Genomic DNA, 21651 nt, shown 5'->3' on the forward strand with positions numbered 1-21651 from the left:
TTGTAACACCAACCTGGGGTATCCCTCTCAGACTGTGATACTCTGTCAAGCTGCAAACTTCTGGCAGGTCTTGCACTTCCACAGCCATCCCCAGGCAGGGACACACCCAGCTGAGTTCCATAAATGACCTCCCAGCCACTCATGAACCATCAATAGGAAGGCTCCAGTCAATTCCCCCCGGCTCCCTGGCCTTGCAGCCAAGAAATGTACCGTCCTGCATTGATCAGAATCCTAGCAAGTGTAATTTCATTACCTATTCTGCGCCTCCCCCCATGTGGAGAGCACAAACACCAGCCTTTGTAAACTGAGCTGAGATTTCCCAAGGACTTCCATCAAAACACACAGTTTTAGGTAGAATATAAAACAGGTTTATTAACTATAGACAGATGGATTTTAAGTGATTATAAGCAGCGAGTGTAGAAATCACAGTTGGTTACAAAATAAGTTAAATTAAATTCCCAATCCGAGTTAAATAAACTAGACAGGATTTGAATCAAACCATGTCTCAACCTGGCAGATGGTACAAGCAGGTGACAGTTCTTCAATACACAGGCTGGGCTTGTCTTTCAGACTGATACTGAACTTCTGCAGTTCAAAGTCTTTGTCCTGCAGACGTTTTTCCATGTGTTGAATTGTGGGGGGAGTGAGGCCAAGTGGTGATGTCATTTCACCTCATTTGTAGTTTCTTCCAGCTTGATGGAAATATATTTTGCTATGATGTGGGTCAAACAGTCTCCATTGTCTATGTTCTCTCTCTGAGACATCTCCATTTTATACAGTTCCTTAGATAGTGGATTCTTGGATGTGTGCTGATGAGACATTAACGCTGTCTGGCTCCTCCACTGTCATACCTGAAAGGCTGGTTGTGGGTGTTCCCAACATCGGAACTTATTTCAGTAACACACACATAGCAAAACTTTATAACTCCCCATACAATGACAGCATGTACAATTCAAGAGGATATTAATAATAAATAGATCAAGACTTTTTTAATGATACCTCACAAGGCAGACTTTGTTCATATATATATGACAGTGGTGAATATGGGGGTTCCACGGTGTTGTTTTGAGGTACAGAGTGCCACAGCCACCCACATTTTATTTAAAGTCTCCAATATTTTAAATACCTCCTCACTTCATTGCCTTCCAAAATAGAACTGGATATTTCTGGTTTTCTGAAATTTTCGGTGGAGTTTTGTAGCCTCTGCGACTCTTACAATTTAGTTGCAGCATTCGCCATGCTTGTCCTTTTCCTCCAAGCCCCAGATCCTGGAATAAGATGATTAGGTGGGAATTTCAGCTTTCTTTTCTTTTTTTTAAAGTAAGTTTCCAGCCTTTGTTCTTGCAGAGAAAAGCTTGAAATGGCCACCTGGAAAAAATCAGGAGGCAAAAAAGAAGAACCCAGATGTCTTTCGTTTCAAACCAATCTCATGAGGTTTTACGGGGTGTCTCATGAGGTTTGAAGGCTCGGGCTCGGCAATGAAGAGGCAGGACTAGAGTTTTAAAAGTGGCTGTGACAAAGTTCCTGCTCTACCTTGGTGGGTCTTGCGTTTATTGGCGGATTGGCTCACCTTGGAGCTTCACGGCAGCCCTCAGCTTAGCCGTTTTCATGAACCCACAGTCCAGGTCAACTCCTCCTGTGTCTGACCAGGAGTTGGAAGGTTTGGGGGGAACCCGGACCCACCCTCTACTCCGGGGTCTAGCCCAGGGCCCTGTGGAATGCAGCTGTCTAGAGAGCCTCCTGGAACAGCTGTGCGACAGCTACAACTCCCTGGGCTACTTCCCCATGGCCTCCTCCCAACACCTTCTTTATCCTCACCGTAGGACCTTCCTCCTGGTGACTGATAATGCTTGTACTCCTCAGTCCTCCAACAGTCCACGTTCTCACTCTCAGCTCCTAGTGCCTCTTGCTCCCAGCTCCTCACACGCACACCACAAACTGAAGTGAGCTCCTTTTTAAACTCAGGTGCCCTGATTAGCCTGCCTTAATTGATTCTAGCAGCTTCTTGATTGGCTGCAGGTGTTCTAATCAGTCTGTCTGTCTTAATTGTCTCCAGAAGGTTCCTGATTGTTCTGGAACCTTCCCTGTTACCTTACCCAGGGAAAAGGGACCTACTTAACCTGGGGCTAATATATCTGCCTTCTATCACTCTCCTGTAGCCATCTGGCCTGACACTGTCACACGGCTAAGAGAGTTAGGTGCCAAATTCCCATTGAAGTTAGGAGTTAAGCACCTAACTCACATAGGTGCTTTTGAAAATCTCACCACTAGAAGCCTAAGTCAATTCAGTTACAACACATAATGGCAGACAGCTAAAAAGTGACATGTAAGTTCTTATATACAAATGCTAGAAGTCTAAATAATAAGATGGGTGAACTTGAGTGCCTCGTATTAAATGAGGATATTGATACAACAGGCATCACAGAAGCTTGGTGGAATGAGGATAATCTATGGGAGACAGTAATACCAGGTTACAAAATATATCACAGAACAAGTCATGCTGCGCGGGGAGCGGCACTATATGTGAAAGAAAGTGTAGCGTCAAATGAAGTAAAATTCTTAAAAGAACCAGACTGTACCATAGAATTTCGATGGATAGTAATTACATGCCTGAATAATAAAAATGTAGCGGCAGGGAGATATTACCGACCACTTGACCAGGATTGTGATAGCGACTGTGAAATGCTCAGGGAGATTACAGAGGCTATTAAAATAAAAAACTCAATAATAATGGGGGATTTAAACGGTCCCCATATTGACTGGGTACATATTACCTTAGAACGGGACGCAAAAATAAAGTTTCCTGGCACATGTTGATGACTGCCTCTGTCCCTTTTTTCCACATCCTGTTTGACCGCAGTTTATATAGTAATATTCTCAGCTATACCTTAACCTATCATTTTACTGAAATTTAACTAACCAATCCTAACATATTGTAACTATTGTAACATAATTCTTTAACCAATTATATTTCACTATCCTAATTTACTTACAGCTAGTGAAATTAATTAGACATCAGACAGCAACAATTAGAGAACCAGACAGATTAACAATAGAAAAGTGGGGGCCATAAAGATAAAACATACAGAAATGAGGGTTTCACAACCCCAACTATTAGTAAGTAATTTCTTGCCAGACAGGATGCTATCAAACTAAGTTTTCTCTAACCATCTTTATCTGATGGTGAATGGCACTATCAGGATAGGATTGTATTCGTAACAGCCCAATAGCACCTTATTTCAATGTGACTGGCTTGGGATGTGAGGACATGACCGTTCACTTCCCAGCTTATGGCTGCCCCTTCTGCTTAGTCAAAGGCCTTCGCCTAAGAACAAGGCCTCAGACTATCCTAGTGAGAGAAGGCCCAGACACAGGCAGATTGTGATTTTGATTCTTTGTTTTATACCCATGTAACTAGCTAAGTGATAAAAAGACACCTAAGTTCTTAAAGTATAGGGTTTACAGGAAGGGCTGAATAGCGATATTCTAACAGCTTCTTGGAGCAGCTAGTCCTGAAACCCACAAGGGGAGAGGCAATTCTTGATTCAGTCCTAAGTAAAGCACAGGATCTCGTCCAAGGAGAACCGCTTGGTAATAGTGACCATAATATAATTAAAGTTAACATCCCTGTGGCGAGGGAAACAACACAGCAGCCCAAAACTGTAGCATTTAATTTCAGAAAAGAGAACTACACAAAGATGAGGAAGTTAGTAAAAAAGAAATGAAAAGGTCCAGCGCCAAAAGTGAAATCCCTGAAAGCTGCAATAAGAGAACCAAAAAAGTGCACCGTGGGTGTAAGGTACTGCGGAAGACTTTGTTACGACCTAGCTAGGGAACTTCCGCTTTCTCGGTGCCGACTGGTCACTGTAGGACATGAAAATCCGGCCACAACCAGCTTTAGACGGGTTCTGTCTGCCCTGCATGGCCCTTTGCCAAGTAGTGGAAAGCCCCTTTGGAAAGTACCTAATTATATATTCATGAGCTGTTTAAGTGTACTGCTTATTAAGCATCGCTGTGAACCCCTTCGTCGGACTCCGTCCCAGGCAGAGCTCCGGTGCGCTGGGTTCCCTGCCTCCGTGACAGCAACGCTTGGAGTCCCCGTTGAGGGTGTGTCACTTACCTTCAATAAAGCCAATAACTCGCTGCTTTGCTGCGTGTAGGCCTCGTTCTTTCGGAGCACTCCTGATAGGCCTGCGGCCTAGCACAGAACAGTGGGTAAACAACTGCATAAAGAAGCTTTGAGAGGCAAAAAGGGATCCTTTAAAAGTGGAAGTTAAATCCTATTGAGGAAAATAGAAAGTAGCATAAATGCCGGCAAATGAAGTGTAAAAATGTAATTAGGAACACCAAAGACTCAAAAAGTAATAGCAAAAATATTTTGAGGTACATCAGAAGTAGGAAGCCTGCAAAACAACCAGAGTGGCCACTGCATGATTGAGATGTTAAAGGAGTACTCAAGGACGATAAGACCATTGCGGAGAAACAAAATGAATTATTTTCATCGGTCTTCACGGCTGAGCATGTGAGGGCAATTCCCAAACCTGAGCCATTCTTTTTAGGTAACAAATCTGAGGAAATGTCCTAGATTGAGGTGTCATTAGGGGAGGTTTTGGAACAAATTGATAAACTAAACAATAATAAGTCACCGGGACCAGATGGCATTCACCCAAGTGTTCCGAAGGAGTTCAAATGTGAAATTGCAGGACTACTAACTAACAAAGGGTAGGGATAAAATGTCAGTTTTCAGAAAGGAGACAGATAAATAGCGAAGTCTGTACTGGGACCAGTACTGTTCAACATATTCATAAACGATTTGGGGAAAGGGATTAAGAGCGCGGTGGCAATTTGCAATTTGCAGATGATACAAAACTACTCAAGATAGTTAAGTCCAAAGCAGACTGCGAGGAGCTACAAAAGGGTCTCACAAAACAACAACAAAATGGCAGATGAAATTTAGTGTTGATAAATGCAAAGTAATGCACATTGGAAACCATAATCCCAACTATACATATAAAATGATGGGGTCTAAATTAGCTGTTACCACTCAAGAAAGATCTTGGAGTCATTGTGGATAGTTCTCTGAAAACATCCACTCAATTTGCTGCGGCTGTCAAAAAAGCGAACAGAATGTTGGAAATCATTAAGAAAGGGAAAGATAATAAGACAGAAAATATCATATTGCCTCTATATAAATCCATGGTATGCCCACATCTTGAACACTGCATGCAGATGTGGTCGCCCCATCTCAAAAAACATATACTGGAATTGGAAAAGATACAGAAAAGGGCTACAAAAATTATTAGGGGTATGGGACAGCTTCCATATGAGGAGAGATTAATGAGACTGGGACTTTTCAGCTTTGAAAAGAGATGACTAAGGAGGGTTTTGATAAAGCTCTATAAAATCCTAACTGGTGTGGAGAAAGTAAATAAGGAAGTGTTATTTAATCATTCCCATAACACAAGAACTAGGGGTCACCAAATAAAATTAATAGTCAGCAGGTTTAATACAAACGAAAGGAAGTATTTCTTCCCACAACACACAAAGAACTCTTGCCAAAGGATGTTATGAAGGCCAAGACTATAACAGGGTTATGTTATGTTATATTCTGTTTGACTCTTAGCGAGGTTCCTACGGGCCTAAACTCTTTTAAAAATAGGACTTGGACACTTTTGAAAATTTTATTATTTGTTGCATAGACCCCTTGATCTTCAAGAAACACATAGAGAAAGCTCCACTGGGAGCAAAGATGACATGATGAGAAGAATAATGACACAAAGACGCAGAAAAGGACATATCATAAAGAACCAAACACCCCAAAATGATTTAAAAATTAACAAAACCAAGACTCTAATATATTTTGTTAAAATGACAGATTCACAGATTCCGAGGCTGGAAGGGACCATTGTGATCATCGCGTCTGACCTCCCCAATCACACGGACCAGAGAACTGCCCCAAAATAATTCCTAGAGCAGAGCTTTTAGAAAAACATCTCAGCTTAATTAAAAATTGCCAGTGATGGAGGATCCACCACGACCCTTGGGAAATTGCTCCAATGGTCGGTTACTCTGATTGTTACAAATTTACACCTCCTTTCCAGTCTGAATTTGTCTAGGTTCAACTTCTGTTCACTGGATCATGTTAGACCTTCCTATGCTAGATTGAACAGCCCATTATGAAATATGTATTCCCCATGTAGGTACTTACAGACTGTGATCAAGTCACCCCTTCAGCTTCTCTTTGTTAAGCTTATGAGGAGAGGCTGAGGGAACTGGGATTGTTTAGTCTGCAGAAGAGAAGAATGAGGGAGGATTTGATAGCTGCTTTCAACTACCTGAAAGGGGGTTCCAAAGAAGATGGATCTAGACTGTTCTCAGTGGTAGCAGATGACAGAACAAGGAGTAATGGTCTCAAATTGCAGTGGGGGAGATTTAGGTTGGATATTAGGAAAAACTTTTTCACTAGGAGGGTGGTGAAACACTGGAATGCATTACCTAGGGAGGTGGTGGAATCTCCTTCCCTAGAGGTTTTTAAGGTCAGGCTTGACAAAGCCCTGGCTGGGATGATTTAGTTGGGGATTGGTCCTGCTTTGAGCAGGGGGTTGGACTAGATGACCTCCTGAGGTCCCTTCCAACCCTGATATTCTATGATTCTATGATTCTAAATAGACTGAGCTCCTTGAGACTCTCACTCTAAGGCAGGTTTCAGAGTGATAGCCGTGTTAGTCTGTATCAGCAAAAAGAACAAGGAGTACTTGTGGCACCTTAGAGACTAACAAATTGATTTGGGTATAAGTTTTCATGGGCTAAAACCCACTTCATCAGATGCTTGCAGTGGAAAATACAGTAGGAAGATATATATATATCTATATATATATATATACACAGAGAACATGAAAAAAGGGGGTTGCCATATCAAATCTAACAAGACTAATCAAATAAGGTGGGCTATTATCAGTAGGAGAAAAAAAATGTTTGTAATGATAATCAGGATGGCCCATTTCAAACAACTGACAAGAAGGTGAGAGTAACAGTAGGGGAAAAATTAACATGGAGAAATAGTTTTTTGTTTGTGTAATGACCCATCCGCTCCCAACCTGAAGCGAATACTCACCAACAAACAAACAAACAAAGCCCCCAACCTGAAGCAAATACTCATCAGCAATCACACACCACATAACGAAAACACTAACCCAGGAACCTATCCTTGCAACAAAGCCCATTGCCAACTCTGTCCACATATCTATTCAAGGGACACCATCATAGGGCTTAATCACATCAGCCACACCATCAGGGGCTCATTCACCTGCACATCTACCAATGTGATCTATGCCATCATGTGCCAGCAATGCCCCTCTGCCATGTACATTGGCCAAACCAGACAGTCTCTATGCAAAAGAATAAATGGACACAAATCAGATATAAAGAATTATATCTTTCAAAAACCAGTCAGAGAACACTTCCATCTCCCTGGATACGCAACTGCAGACCTAAAAGTCGCAATTCTTCAACAAAAAAACTTCAAAACCAGACTTCAATGAGAAACTGCAGAACTGGAATTAATTTGCAAACTGGACAACATTAAATTAGGCTTGAATAAAGTCTGGGAGTGGATGGGTCATTACACAAACTAAAAACTATTTCCCCATGCTAATTTCTAATCCAGTAATCATTCTTCTGGCTCTCCTTTGAATCAGACCAAAAATTAACTTTCCAAAAAAGACAATTTAGGGGTCAAGAGGAAGTTACAGGTCTAGTGAATAGAATTATTTTTCCATGCAATTAACCACAATTCCATCCATTCCCCTGGTCATCTGGCTCTGGCTCTGAGTTGTCGGTGGTGTGGGTGTTTCGTGCACATTGCTGGTACCTCAGAAACTCTTCCTCCATGGTGAGGTAGAATATGGGGTTGAGGCAGCTGCTGAAATATGTCAGGACCCAAGCAAAAGCACTTCCAATGTCCAGAAGAGGCAGAGGGTACTTAGCTGAGATCAGCAGGAAGGAGAAGACGTGATACGGCAACCAGCAGAGGAAAAACGTCGGGATCAAGCCAAGAAGGATCTTGAGTGGCTTGGTGGATTGGATCAGCTTGTTCCTTCTCAGCTTGGCAGCTAGAATGATGTAGAAGTTTGGGATCAATATCAAGGCTAACGGGATCAGAAACCCAACCAGGAACTGGATCACAACGGTAGCCTTCACCCTCTCTTCCTCTAGTCGGAAATTCATGCTGGTGCTGGCAGGTGAGAGCAGGAATTCCCAGAGATCACCGTACCGCAAACTGAATCCAAGAGACAGGGCCCATGTGCCCAGAACCACCCCAAAAGCCAGTTGGGGCGTGCGGTGGTTCCAGGCCCACTCAGGGCGTGCCACGAGGATGCAGCGATCGACACTGAGGGCTGTGAGGAAGAAGGCGCTGGAGAACATGTGTAGGGAGGTGACGGTGCTGCTCATACTCTTGGCCCAGTTTAAGTCCAGGATGAAGATGGAGATGAATCTGAGGGGCAGGAAGATGATGAAGATTAAATCGGCCACATGCTGGTTCAGGAACCACACGGTGCTGGCCGTCCTCTCCACACGGCAGCCAGCGATGAAGAGGATGTAGCTGTTCAACGACACCCCGGCGAGGAAGGCCATGCCACTAAGTACCAGACAGACAATTAGGAACACCATTTTCAGAAGAGTTGCAGTCACAATATCCCCTTCTTTTCCTCAGGGCTCAGCAGAGGCAGACGCTGTACTGAGCAAAGGAAGGAAGAGCAATGAAATGGGCTCCCAGAGAGGACACGGACAGAAAGAGACAGCAGCAGAGTTTATAATCTCCTTAGAGTTTATAAACTCCCCAGTTCCTGAGCTGAAATCAAATAGGATCAAATCCTTGAAGGCCAGTGGCACCATGGTTCTAAGACCTTAGAAGCATGGAGCCAGAGGATTAGAAGGGACCGCAAGGGTCATCCAGTCTAACCCCCTGCCAATATGCAGGATTTGTTCTGTCTATTCTCTGGCCGAACATTTTTTGTTTTTACATAATATCGTTTCTTTACCAAACCAAATATTTAAAGAAACCCACGTTTGCTTCTTGCTGAAAAGTTAGATTTCCTGGCAAGGGGATGTGGACTGTGGGGTGTCCCAGATGCAGAGACAGAGATATGACAGACACTGCCGTCCCCCAAAGCCTCACTAAAATTCCCAAATAATCTTCTTCCTGTTAGTTTCCTGAAGGAGCTCGTTATTCCCATTTTTGTTAAAAAAACGAAAAAGTTAATCAATCATCGTTTCCCCTTTTCTTTTTCTTTTTTTTCAAATAATGGAATTTTGGAAAGTGATTCTTCTCCCCCTGCGCCCGTCATTTTGAAGTGCAGTTTTTGTGTGGTTTAGGCCATTTTGGGGGGGATGAGTTAGTGGAGCAGACAAAATCCCCACCGAAAGAACCCACCTATGGAAACGAGGACGACAACAAAAAAGTTTAAAGGAAGGATATTGCCAGAGTCTATTGTAGTGGACAGACATGGAGTCAGGACTCCTGGGTTGCATCCCAAACTCTGCCACTGAACTGCTTGGATAGATTTGACAAGTCACGTCATCGCCCCGTGACTCAGTTTCCCCTCCAAACATTTCTTTGTTTAACTTTACAGTGTGAGCTGGCTGTGGCCAGTCCTGTTTCTCCCGGTGGGGCTGTGCACTACCTGGTGTGATGGGACCCCCGAGCTTGGTTGGGGTCTGTGTAGCACTCAGTGTGACAGGGCCCCTGACCTCTGACAACAGGATCCACATATAATTTCAACCAGCTCTATCCAGAGCAGACGAGGGGAGGGGATGGGGGCAATAGGAAGGGGGGAGATCCAGGGGGCAGCAGTGAGGGGGTGAGAATGAGATCCAGTGGGGCAGCTGGAGGGTTTACCTCATTTCCTTACCCTGTCTTGGGGGACGCAGCGTTGCAGAGTCAATCCCCGTCCCAGGTCCCCAACGTGATGACTGCAGCTCGCCCAGACTGGCTCATCCCGGAGCAGGGAACCGTTCATGTGGGGGTATATCTGGGGTGGGGGGGACAATGTGAGGAGATCACAGGATGTGGCTGGGTCTGATCACGTCTGCAAAGCCTGGAAGGTCATCTGCTACATGCAGATGTCACACAAACCACAAGCTCCCACCACCTCCGCGCAGGGGCCTAGCAAGGTGTCTGCATTCGGCTGCCCACATCCGGGGGCAGGTGGGCAGGGTCCCCAGTGGAGAGCAGGGGCTGAGAAAGCCATGTCCAGATGACTCCACCGGGCGAGGTCCCAGGATCAGGGACCCCAGCTGGGACTCTGCCGAAGTCAGTACAAAATAAAATGTAAGTACAATATCTATATTCCAGTTGACTTATTTTATAATTATATGGTAAAATTAAATAGTTAGCCATTTTTCAGTACTAGTGTGCTGTCACACTTGTATATTTATGCCTGATTTTGTAATCAAATAGGTTTTAAGTGAGGTTAAACTTTGGGGTACACAAGACATGAGAATCCTGAAAGGGTTACAGTAGGCTGGAAAGGTTGAGAGCCACTGGACTATAGGGTCTTTTCCCACTGAGATGTGGCCACCTCTGGGGTGGGGTATGGGGGCTATTTATACAGGTGACAGGGAGGAATAGGGGAGGGGGTCAGGGTTGCTGGAAAAATGTGTACAGGGAGGGGGCTGAGAGCCACTGAATCAAATTCTAAACCCTGTATATGATGGGAACCACTTCAATCCAGGGGGTCCAGCACCTATGGGGGGGGCAGGGAGAGATCTGGAGAGGCTGCTTTGGGGAGTGGGGTGGGGGGTGCAGGGAAGGATCTGGGGAGCCTGCTAGGGGGAGCGGGTCAGGATCGGGGAGCTGCTGTAGGCAGTGGGGTGGGGGAAGGGAGGAACCGGGGTAGGGTGGTGCGGGGGCAGAGACAGATCTGGGAGGGGTGGGCGTTGTGGATTTTAACTTAGCATTGAAGCTGGAAGGTTTAATCTCACTTTCTTACCTATGTCCTGGGGGAATCAGACATGGCATCTCAGAATTGATTTGCCCAACACACACACACATACCACCTGCAGCTCCCCCCACCCCCACGGACTCTGGGGACAGGAAGCTGTCCTTGCCGGGCAGGAGGGGGGAGCACTGAAGGGACAGCTCAGTGGGGATGGGAGATGCTCAGAAAGCTGAGTCTGCCAAGCAAGTTTCAGACAGCTCGGCTCAGCTCTGGGGTCTCTTGTAATGAAGGGTTTGAGATCCTGTCTGCAGCGATGGTCGCCCACATCCGGGGAAGCCACAGCCCCAGAGCAGGAGCTGAGCTGCAGCCGCGTCATTGCAAAAATTCAGCCCGTTCACACCTGGAGACACACCAGACCCAGCTTGGGCCCCTGAAATGCTGCTGGATCAGGTGGGATTCGTGGGTGGGCCCTGCTGCCCTTCACTCCCGGTCCTCCTCGAACATCCTGGAGAGACCTTGCCAGGTGGCAGGTGGATGGTGAATCTCTCGCTTGATGGATGTGAGCCACATGACATTGCGTCTGCTCCACGACTGGCTTGTGAATTGATTGGATGCTGGAGAAAGGCCAGTTATGTAGCAAAAGGTGAAACCTGCGTGAATTTTGACCAGGAATATCAGGCTTCATTGAGACACTGGTTTAAAAAGCAACTGTGACAGGGTTCCCGGCATGCAACCTGGACTGTGGGACCTCTGAGTCCTCTGTCCCACCAACCTGCAGTATCCCTCTCACACTGTGATACTCTGGAGGATCCTGCACTTACACAGCCATCCCCCGGCAGGGACACACCCAGCTGAGTTCCATGATTGACCTCCCAGCCACTCATGAACCATCAATAGGGAGGCTCCAGTGAATTCCCCCTGGCTCCCTGGCCTTGCAGCCCAGAAATGAACCATCCTGCATTGATCAGAAGCCTGGCAAGTGAAAGATCATTACCCAATTAGCACCTCCCCAACATGGAGAGCACAAACACCAGCCTTTGTAAACTGAGCTGAGATTTCCCAAGCACTTCAATCACACACACAGTTTTAGGTAGAATATAAAACAGGTTTATTATCTACAGACTGATTTTAAGTGTTTATATGCAGCGAGCTTAGAGATCACATTTGGTTACCCAGAAATAAAAGGAAATTCGCAATCTGAGTTCTACAAACTAAACAGGATTTGAATCAAGCCGTGTCTCACCCTGGCAGATGGTACAAATGGTCACAGTTCCTCAATACACAGGCTGGGGTTGCATTCCAGCCCGATAACAAAGTTCAAAGTCTTTGTCCTCCAGATGTGTTTCCAGGTGTTAAGTGAGACCAAATGGTCACGTCACTTTCCCTCTTTTGTTGTTTCTTCCATCTTGCTGGAAATATATTTTGTTATGACTTGGGTCAAACAATCTCCATTGTCTATGTGTTCTCTCTGAGAAATGTCCATTTTATACGGTTCCTGAGATAATGTGTGCTGATGAGCCATGAATGCTGCCTGGCTCCTTCATTGCCGTACCTGAAAGGCCGGTTGTGGGTGTTCCCAACATCACAATTTATTTAAATAACACACACATAGCAAAACATCCTAACTCTGCATACAATGACAGCACATACAATTGAACGGGATATTAATAATAAACAGGTCAAGACTTTTTTAATGATACCTCACAAGGCAGACTTTGTTCATATGGCTATGCTGTGGTGAATATGGGGGTTCCAGGGTGCTGTTTTGAGGTACAGCGTGCCACAGCCACACATTTTATTTCCAATCCCCAATATTTTAAACACATCCTGAATTCCCTTGGTTTCCAAACAGAGCTGAATATTTCTGGTTTTCCAAAACTTTTGGTGGAGTCTTGTAGCATCGCCGACTCTTACAATTTGGTTGTAGCATTCACCATGCTTCTCCTTTTCCTCCAAGCCTCAGATCCTGGAATCAGATGATTAGGTGGAAATTTCAGTTTTCTTTTCTTTTCTTTTTTAAGGTACGTTTGCAGCCTTCATTGTTACAGAGAAAAGCTTGAAATGCCCCCCCCAAAAAATCATAAGCCAAAAAGGAAGAATCCAAATGTCTTTCTTTTCAAACCAATCTCATGATGTGTTAGGGGCTGGCTCATGAGGTTTGAAAGCTTGGGCTTGGCAATGAAGAGCCAGGACTAGATTTTTAAAAGTGGCTAAGGGAGTTAGGTGCCAAATTCCCATTGAAGTTAGGAGTTAAGCACCTTTTCAAAACCTCCATAGAAGCCTAAGTCAATTCAATTACATCATGTAATGGCAGACACTAAAAAGTGGCATTTAAGTTCTTATATACAAATACTAGGAATCTAAATAATAAGATAAGTGAACTAGAGTGCCTTGTGTTAAATGAGGATATCGATGTAAGAGGCTTCACAAAAACCTGGTGGAGTGAGGATAATCAATGGGACACAGTAACACCAGGGAACAAAATATATCGGAAGGACAGAACAGGTCATGCTGCTGGGAGAGTGGCACTCTATGTGAAAGAAAGCGTAGAGTCAAATGAAGTAACAATCTGAAATGACCCAACCTGTACCATAGAATCTCGATGGATAGTAATCCCATGCCTAAATAATAAGAATAAAGCAGCAGGGATATGTGACCGATCACCTGAGCAGCACAGTGATAGCGACTGTGAAATGTTCTGGGAGATTAGAGAGGCTATTAAAATAAAAACAACTCAGTAATAATGAGGGATTTCAATTGTACCCATATTGACTGGGTACAGGTCACTTCAGGACAGGATGCAGAGATAAAGTTTCTTGACACCTTAAATGACTACTTCTTGGAACAGCTAGTCCTGGAACCCACAAGAGGAGAGCCAATTCTTGATTTAGTCCTAAGCAGAGCACAGGATCTGGTCCAAAGGGGGCATATAACTGAACCACTTGGTAATAGTGACCATAATATAATTAAATTTAACATCCCTGTGTTGGGGGAAACATGACAGCAGCCCACCATGGTAGCATTTAATTTCAGAAAAGAGAACTACACAAAAATGAAAAGAAAGACATTTGGATTCTTCCTTTTTGGCTTATGATTTTTGTGGGGGGGGCATTTCAAGCTTTTCTCTGTAACAATGAAGGCTTCCACCCCCGCATGGAAACCTCCAGTGACAGATAGCAACTCACCAAGTGGAGAAAGGTAAGATGGCAAAACACCAGGGGAAGAAAAGATCAGTAATAAGTCAAAAGATTTTTTTTTTAATTGCAAGAGTCTCTTTTAGTCTATTTCAGACAGAGAGTCTGGACTCCTGAGTTCCATCCCAGACTCTGTCACTGAACTGTTTGGGGAGCCTGGACAAGTCACGTCATGCTCCCGTGCCTCTGTTTCCCCTCAAACATTTGTCTGTTTGGAGTGTGAGCTCACTGTGGCCAGGCCTGTTTCTCCCTGTGGATCTGTGCAGCACCTGGCACAACGGGGCCCCTGAACTCAGTCATGGTCTGTGCAGCACCCAGTGTGACTGGGGCCCCTGACCTCTGACAAGAGGACCCACAAATAATTTCATCCGGCTCCATCCAGAGCAGATGAGGGGAGGGGATGGGAGTAGCTGGAAGGGGGAAGATCCAGGGAGCAGTGATTGGAGGGTGGGGGCAGAATGAGATCCAGTGAGGCACCTTTGGGGGTTTACCTCATTTCTTTACCTGTGTCTTGGGCGGATGCAGCGCCTCAGAGTCGACCCCCGTCCCAGCTCCCCAGTGCGATACCTGCAGCTCTCCCAGCCTGGCTTAGCCCAGAGAAGGAAGCTGTTCATGTGGGGGTATAACCGGGGGGCCGGGGGGAACAACGTGGAGAGATCACAGGACGTGGTTGGGTCCGATCACGTCTGCAAAGCCTGGAAGGTCTTCGTCAACCACTGCTACATGCAGACATCACACCAACCACAAGCTCCCCCCACCCTGCCACTGGGCCTTAGCAAGGTGTCTGCATTTCACTGCCAACATCCAGGGGCAGGCAGGCGGGGCACCCACAGAGAGCAGGGGCTGAGACAGTCACATCCAGCCAACTCCCCGGGGTGATGTGCCAGGAGCAGAGACGCCAGCTGGGACTTTGTCCTCCAGCCCCTCCTGGCTGGGGAAAGCGAACAGAGCCCCACTGGGAGTCAGACACGTGACATTCTCAGCCCTGCCTTTGCTGCAAGGAACCCGCCCCTTGGCCCCAGGCCATGTTCCAGGCCAGCCAACGCTAAGGAAACCCTCGTTCTGTGCTAGAGACCACACAAACCACAGCACAGCCTCCGACCTGCCTTAGTCTCTCGTCATTTGCCTGGAGGCCTCAGGCGTGGGGACACTTTTCAGCTCAATGTGAGCTCCCAGAGCCAACAGAGCTCCAGCCACCCTGGGATGCACCAACAAGGGAGTCTCAATTTGGAGCAGGGAGGTGATTTTCCCTCTGGATCCGGCCCTGGTGTGACCGCCACTGGGATCCTGTGTCCAGTTCTGGCACCCACCCTTCGAGAAGGATGTGGAGCAACTGGAGAGGGGTCAAAGAAGAGCCACGAGAAGGATTAATGGACTGGACCCCAGTTTTGACAGAGAGAGACTCCAGGAGCTCAGTCAGTTCAGTTGATCAAAGGGCACGTCTACACCGGGAAGGCTGCACCGATGCAGGGACAGGAGAGCTTCTCCCATCAGCGTCGTTCATCCACCCCCCCCGAGAGGCAGGAGCTGCGTTGACGGGAGAAGCGTTGTCTATACTGGGCGTTCGGTCGGTGTAACAGCATCACCCGGGGGCGGGGTGGGGGGGGGTTTCCACATCCCCAAGCAAAGTAGTTGTACCATTAGAGTTGCCTATTGTAGACCCAGCGAAAGGGAAGGGGACAGGGTGACGCGATTACCAGCAGTAAATACCTACAGGGGGAACCAAGATTTGATAATGGGCTCTTTGATCTAGCATACTGTCATAACTATAAAGGGAAGGGTAACCACCTTGCTGTATACAGTGCTATAAAATCCCTCCTGGCCAGAGGCAACATCCTGTTACCTGTAAAGGGTTAAGAAGCTCAGCTAACCTGGCTGGCACCTGACCCAAAGGACCAATAAGGGGACAAGGCAAAGTTTGTACCTTGGGGAAGTTTTTAACCTAAGCTGATAAGAATAAGCTTAGGGGGTCTTTCATGCGGGTCCCCACATCTGTACCCTGGAGTTCAGAGTGGGGAAGGAACCCTGACACACACAAAGGTCTAACAGATCCACTGGCTGGAAGTTGAAGCTAGACAAAGACAGATTCACAGTTGATAAGCCCAGAAGGTGCCATTGTGATTGTGACGAGCTCCCCCTGGGGTGCCACTTGGAACTGGGGTACCACGGAGCCCGTGTGATCCACCAGCCTGGGTTCCCGTTACACTGTACTGCTGTGCAGCCTTTCAAATCCTTCCCCAGGCTTCAGACTGCACTTGCAGGTAGGGACACACCCAGCTGCAACTATACACACAGATGCTGAGATCAGCTATTCATGGGAAGGCTCAGCTAAGGAATTGCCCAGTACTCAAGTGCCCACCTCCCTTTAGAGGGTAAACCCAAAATTGTACCATCTTCTGCTGCACAGAGAACTGTACAGTGTAAGCTCATGAAATGCGCCCCCTCCCTCAATGTGGAGAGAGATATACACAGCTTTCTGCCCCAAGTTATAATTTCCATACACGTTTTTTAGACAAAAAAAATGAGTTTATTGACTACAAAAGGTTATAAGTGATAAGTGATAGCAAACAGATCAAAGCAGATTACCCAAATAAACAAAAACCACAAACTGAGCTTAACACACTAGATAGGTAGGATATGAATTAGCAAATTCTCACCCTGAGTGATAAACAGGCTGGCAGATTCTTAAGGCACAAGCTGCCTTGGTTTTCCCAGGTTTTTATACACAGACTAAAAATCCCTCTAGCCTGGGACCATCACTTCCCACAGTTCAGTCTTTGCTCCTCAGGTGTTTCCAGGTGCGTTGTTGTACGAAGAATGAGGTACCATCATGATGTCATTGTCCCCCTTTTATATCTTCTTCCCACTTGCTGGAAAGCTCTTTTCCTGTGACCTGAGTCAAACAGTTCCCATTGTGTAGTGCTATCTCTGAGAGGTTTCTATTGTACACAGTTTCTGGGATAATCCTTGTCCTTGTGTGCATTTCCTCAGTAAGCCATTCACATTGTTTGGCCTTTTTACTGCTGTACCTGAAAGGCTGCTTTTGGGAGTTTTCAACCTCACAACATGTTTCAGTAACACACACAGAGCCAAACTTCATAACTTCACGTACAACGACAGCACACACAATCCAATGAGCTATTACTATCTAACAGATCAAGACTTTTAGAACAATACCACACCTGACATACTTTGTACAAAACATATCCTAATTACATTCAGTGGTGACTATTGGGGTGTTAAGTTGTCACAGTGATCATCTCCTCTGACCTTCTCTGCAGTATGGTCCCTATAGCTTCCCCAAGCTAATTCCTAGAGCAGATCTTTTAGGAAAACGTACAGTCTTGCTTTAAAATAGTCAATGATGGAGAATCCACTGCACCCATTGCTAAATTGTTCTGATAGTTAATTATGCTCACCATTAAAATTGACACCTTATTTCCAGTCTGAATTTGTCTAGCTTCAACTTCCAGCCATTGGACACATTAGACCTTCCTCTGCTGGATTAAAGAAACTGTTCTTGAATATTTGTTCCCCGTGTAGATACTTATTGACTGTGATTAAACTTCTCTTCATGAAACTAAATAGATTGAGTGACTCACTATAAGCCATATTTTCTAGTGCTTTAATCATGCTCATGGCTCTTCTCTGAATAAGTCATCAATTTTTAACAGTGAGGGGAATCAATCATTGGAACAACTTCTCAAGAGTCGTGATAGATTGGCAATTTAAATATTAGGGTGGGATTTTTTTCCTGAAAGATCTGCTGTCATTCAAAGAGGAATTAATTCAGAGACGTTCTCTGGGCTGGGCTATACAGGTCAGACTACAGGATCACAATGGTCCCTTCTAGCCTGAGAAGCTATGAATATATGAACATGAAAAAGATCCTGGGAGGAAATACTGACTCACTGAAGTCAATGGGCTGTTGGCATCGATGGGGCTGGCTTTCATCTTTCGGTTTTGACTGATGTCTAAATATTATATTCAAGAGATGTTAGAGAAAAATATCAAAGATGAATGCTGGAAAGTTGCAGTATAACATGACTTTATTCCTGATAATCCAGAACCCACACAAGACCACCAAATAACAGAGAGACAAAACAGGCTGCTCCCTTAGGCAGAGAGACACCAGTCACCTCACCATAGCTGACTTTCTGCAGACTGACTTTGACTGTGCTTGCTCCCCTACTGAGCTTGCCCGCAGAACCAGGAAACAGCTCAGGATTTAAAGTGACAGCCCTGCTCTGTTTTGACACAGTTTTCAGCACAACACGGAAGACAGGGAGAGTTGAGTGCTGGCTTAAAAAGAAAATGAAGATGCTACCAAAAGAAGAGGAAGACCCACCATGGAAGAAAAAAAGGCAAAAATGCAGACATCGAGAGACGCAATTTTTTAACCATAATTTCTTTTGAACATTTTAAAAAAATGCTGCTGAAACAAACTCTAAATTAATTTCACCCAAAAAAGAAAATCAAGTTCTGAAAATAGGGTGTTCTGACAAAAAAGAATTGGGCCTGTACAAAAATTGATTGTCACAAGTAACCGATAATACAACCCCAAGGAATCAAAATCACTCTTCTCCTCTAGGAGAGTGGTCCCCTATCTATTTGCCCCCAACTCGACCAGCTCTGATCCCACAATGACTGGGGTTGGACAGATCCGCCCCCCTCTCCGGCAGCTAACAAAATGCTGTCGTGTGATGAGGTAGAAGAAGGGGTAGAAGCAGCTGTTGAAACAGAGCAGGCCATGAGCAAAGATGGTCCCAGTCTTCAAGGACTCTGTTGTCTCTGGAGATGATGCTTTGGGTGAGGTCTGCAGGAAGGCAATTATGTGATACGGGGACCAGCAGAGGAAGAAAATGACATGCAAGATAAGAAGGGTCCAGAGGGGCTTCTTGGACCAAGCCGCCCGTTTCTGGCCCCGTCTGACAGCCAGGGTGACCAAGCAGATGCTGATCAAGGCTAGTGGGACCAGAAACCCAACCAGGAACCAGATAGCGATGTTGGCTGCTTCTCCACTCTCTCTCAACAAGAGGCTCTGATCGGAGCAGAGGCCATGGTAGCACCAGCTGACGATGACAGCCAGAATCCAGATGCTCAGTGTGACCAGGGAGGCCAGATGGACTGTGCAGTGGTTCTGGGCCCACATGGGGCAAACTGTGGTGACACAGTGGTCGGCACTGACGGCCGTGAGGTGGAAGCTTCTAGAGAACGTTCTGAGGGAGGTGATGATGTTGGTTATCTTGCACAGGACACTTCTCAAATACCAGTTGAAGCCCAGGGCCACCAGGAGAGGCAGGAAGACAGTGAAGATAAATCCAGCAATGGCCACGTTCAGGTGCCACAGGGCGTTGACTGTTTTCTTCTTCTGGCAACTGGTGATGAAGATGATGAATCCATTCCCCATCACACCGAGGATGAAGGTCAGGGTGCAGAGCACCATGAAAACTAGGTGCGTCATCTCCAAAGGAGCTATGGCGTGAAGATGGGCAGCTGCTTCGTAGGCCATCGTCTGGGGATAAGCAGAAGCTGTGCAGTTCTGGGACAAAGCAAACAAAGAAGGAACAAATTTGAAGTCTTAATAACAGAGAGAGAGACAGGACAGAAGTGGATCAGACGCAGTCTAAGCACAGCAGCTCTGGTAGTGCAGAAGGAAAAAAGAAAGCAAATGAGGCTGGTCGAAAAGTGAGAGAAAGCGGGGATGGGGAAGGAGGAGGGGAAAAAACCAAAATGATTTTTTTCTCCACTATCTCTTTTCTACTTTTCCAATGGCCACCAAGAATCCTGCAGCTGGAAGTCAAAAGCCAAAGTTATTGGGCGTTTTAAAACAGAAACAAGATGAAAGTAGCCATTTGAAAGGAAGAGGAAATGTTTCATTGTGGCTAGAAATTTTCAATCAACATTTTCAGTTAAAAAAATAATGCTGTTGAAATCGAACATTTTTTTGCGAAATCCCCAACCTGGAAAGCAAGATTCGTTCCACTTTCAAGAAACTAACTTAAAACAAAAACTGCAATTTGAGACAAAATGACAAAAATTCATTTCCCCCTTTGAATTTCATCCTTGAAAAATGTCGCCGGACTTGAATGGCTTTTGGGAAACACTTTGAGTTCGATGAGATTGTATTTTCCAATGGAAAAAATATTCGGTCATAACCTGTCAGTCAATTCTGGTGCTAAGGCCACTCTCTACTGAACAAGAAAACACAAACCCAGAGTGCAAATACAATGTTATGGCAAAAGATAATGTTACGCTTTCAAAGAGATGGTTAGGGGGTGAACTTACTCCAGTCTGTAAGTACCCACCTACCTAGAGGAACAAGATCCAATGGCGAGTAGAACACGATCCAATGGCTGGAAGTTTAAAGCTAGAGAAATTCAAACTAGGTGCAATTTAACAGTGAAGAGAATTAACCATTGGGACAATGTACCGAGGGCTGTCGTGGGTTCTACAACAATGGATATTTTTAAATCAAGGCAGGATATTTTTCTAGAGGATCTACTCTAGTTCAAACAGGAACTATTCTGAGGAAGTTCTCTGGCCTGTGTTAAGCAGGAGGTCAGACTAGATCAGTGGTTCGCAATCTTTCCAGATTATTGCACCCCTTACAGAAGTCACTAAACTGGGAGGAGTGGTAGATACGCTGGAGGGTAGGGATAGGATACAGAGGGCCCTAGACAAATTGGAGGATTGGGCCAAAAGAAATCTGATGAGGTTCAACAAGGACAAGTGCAGAGTCCTGCACTTAGGATGAAAGAATCCCATGCACCACTACAGAATAGGGACCAAATGGCTCGGCAGCAGTTCTGCAGAAAAGGACCTAGGGGTGACAGTGGACGAGAAGCTGGATATGAGTCAACAGTGTGCCCTTGTTGCCAAGAAGGCCAATGGCATTTTGGGATGTATATGTAGGGGCATTGCCAGCAGATCGAGGGACGTGATCGTTCCCCTCTATTCGACATTGGTGAGACCTCATCTGGAGTACTGTGTCCAGTTTTGGGCCCCACGCTACAAGAAGGATGTGGGAAAATTGGAAAGAGTCCAGCGGAGGGCAACAAAAATGATTAGGGGACTGGAGCACATGACTTATGAGGAGAGGCTGAGGGAACTGGGATTGTTTAGTCTGCAGAAGAGAAGAGTGAGGGGGGATTTGATAGCTGCTTTCAAACTACCTGAAAGGGGGTTCCAAGGAGGATGGATCTAGACTGTTCTCAGTGGTAGCTGATGACAGAACAAGGAGTAATGGTCTCAAGTTGCAGTGGGGGAGGTTTAGGTTGGATATTAGGAAAAACTTTTTCACTAGGAGGGTGGTGAAGCACTGGAATGCGTTACCTAGGGAGGTGGTGGAATCTCCTTCCTTAGAAATTTTTAAGGTCAGGCTTGACAAAGCCCTGGCTGGGATGATTTAGTTGGGGATTGGTCCTGCTTTGAGCAGGGGGTTGGACTAGATGACCTCCTGAGGTCCCTTCCAACCCTGATATTCTATGAAGTCTGATTTGTCTTGCATAGCCCCA

At 45.6% G+C, this 21651-nt stretch overlaps 2 protein-coding genes across 2 annotated transcripts; both read right to left on the reverse strand.

Annotated features, from left to right (window-relative positions):
• Positions 1-7782: 7782 nt before the first annotated feature.
• LOC144279993 (N-formyl peptide receptor 3-like) lies at positions 7783-8670 on the reverse strand. Its single transcript, XM_077841689.1, has one exon. It carries the CDS (start codon positions 8668-8670, stop codon positions 7783-7785), a length of 888 nt encoding a protein of 295 aa, XP_077697815.1.
• Positions 8671-18737: 10067 nt separating this feature from the next.
• Positions 18738-19646, reverse strand: LOC144279995 (chemerin-like receptor 1). The gene has a single exon (XM_077841690.1). The coding sequence runs from the start codon at positions 19644-19646 to the stop codon at positions 18738-18740; it is 909 nt and encodes a 302-aa protein (XP_077697816.1).
• Positions 19647-21651: the final 2005 nt, after the last annotated feature.

The sequence above is a fragment of the Eretmochelys imbricata genome, chromosome 24 (assembly GCF_965152235.1).
Source record: "Eretmochelys imbricata isolate rEreImb1 chromosome 24, rEreImb1.hap1, whole genome shotgun sequence".
Taxonomy (NCBI): domain Eukaryota; kingdom Metazoa; phylum Chordata; order Testudines; family Cheloniidae; genus Eretmochelys; species Eretmochelys imbricata.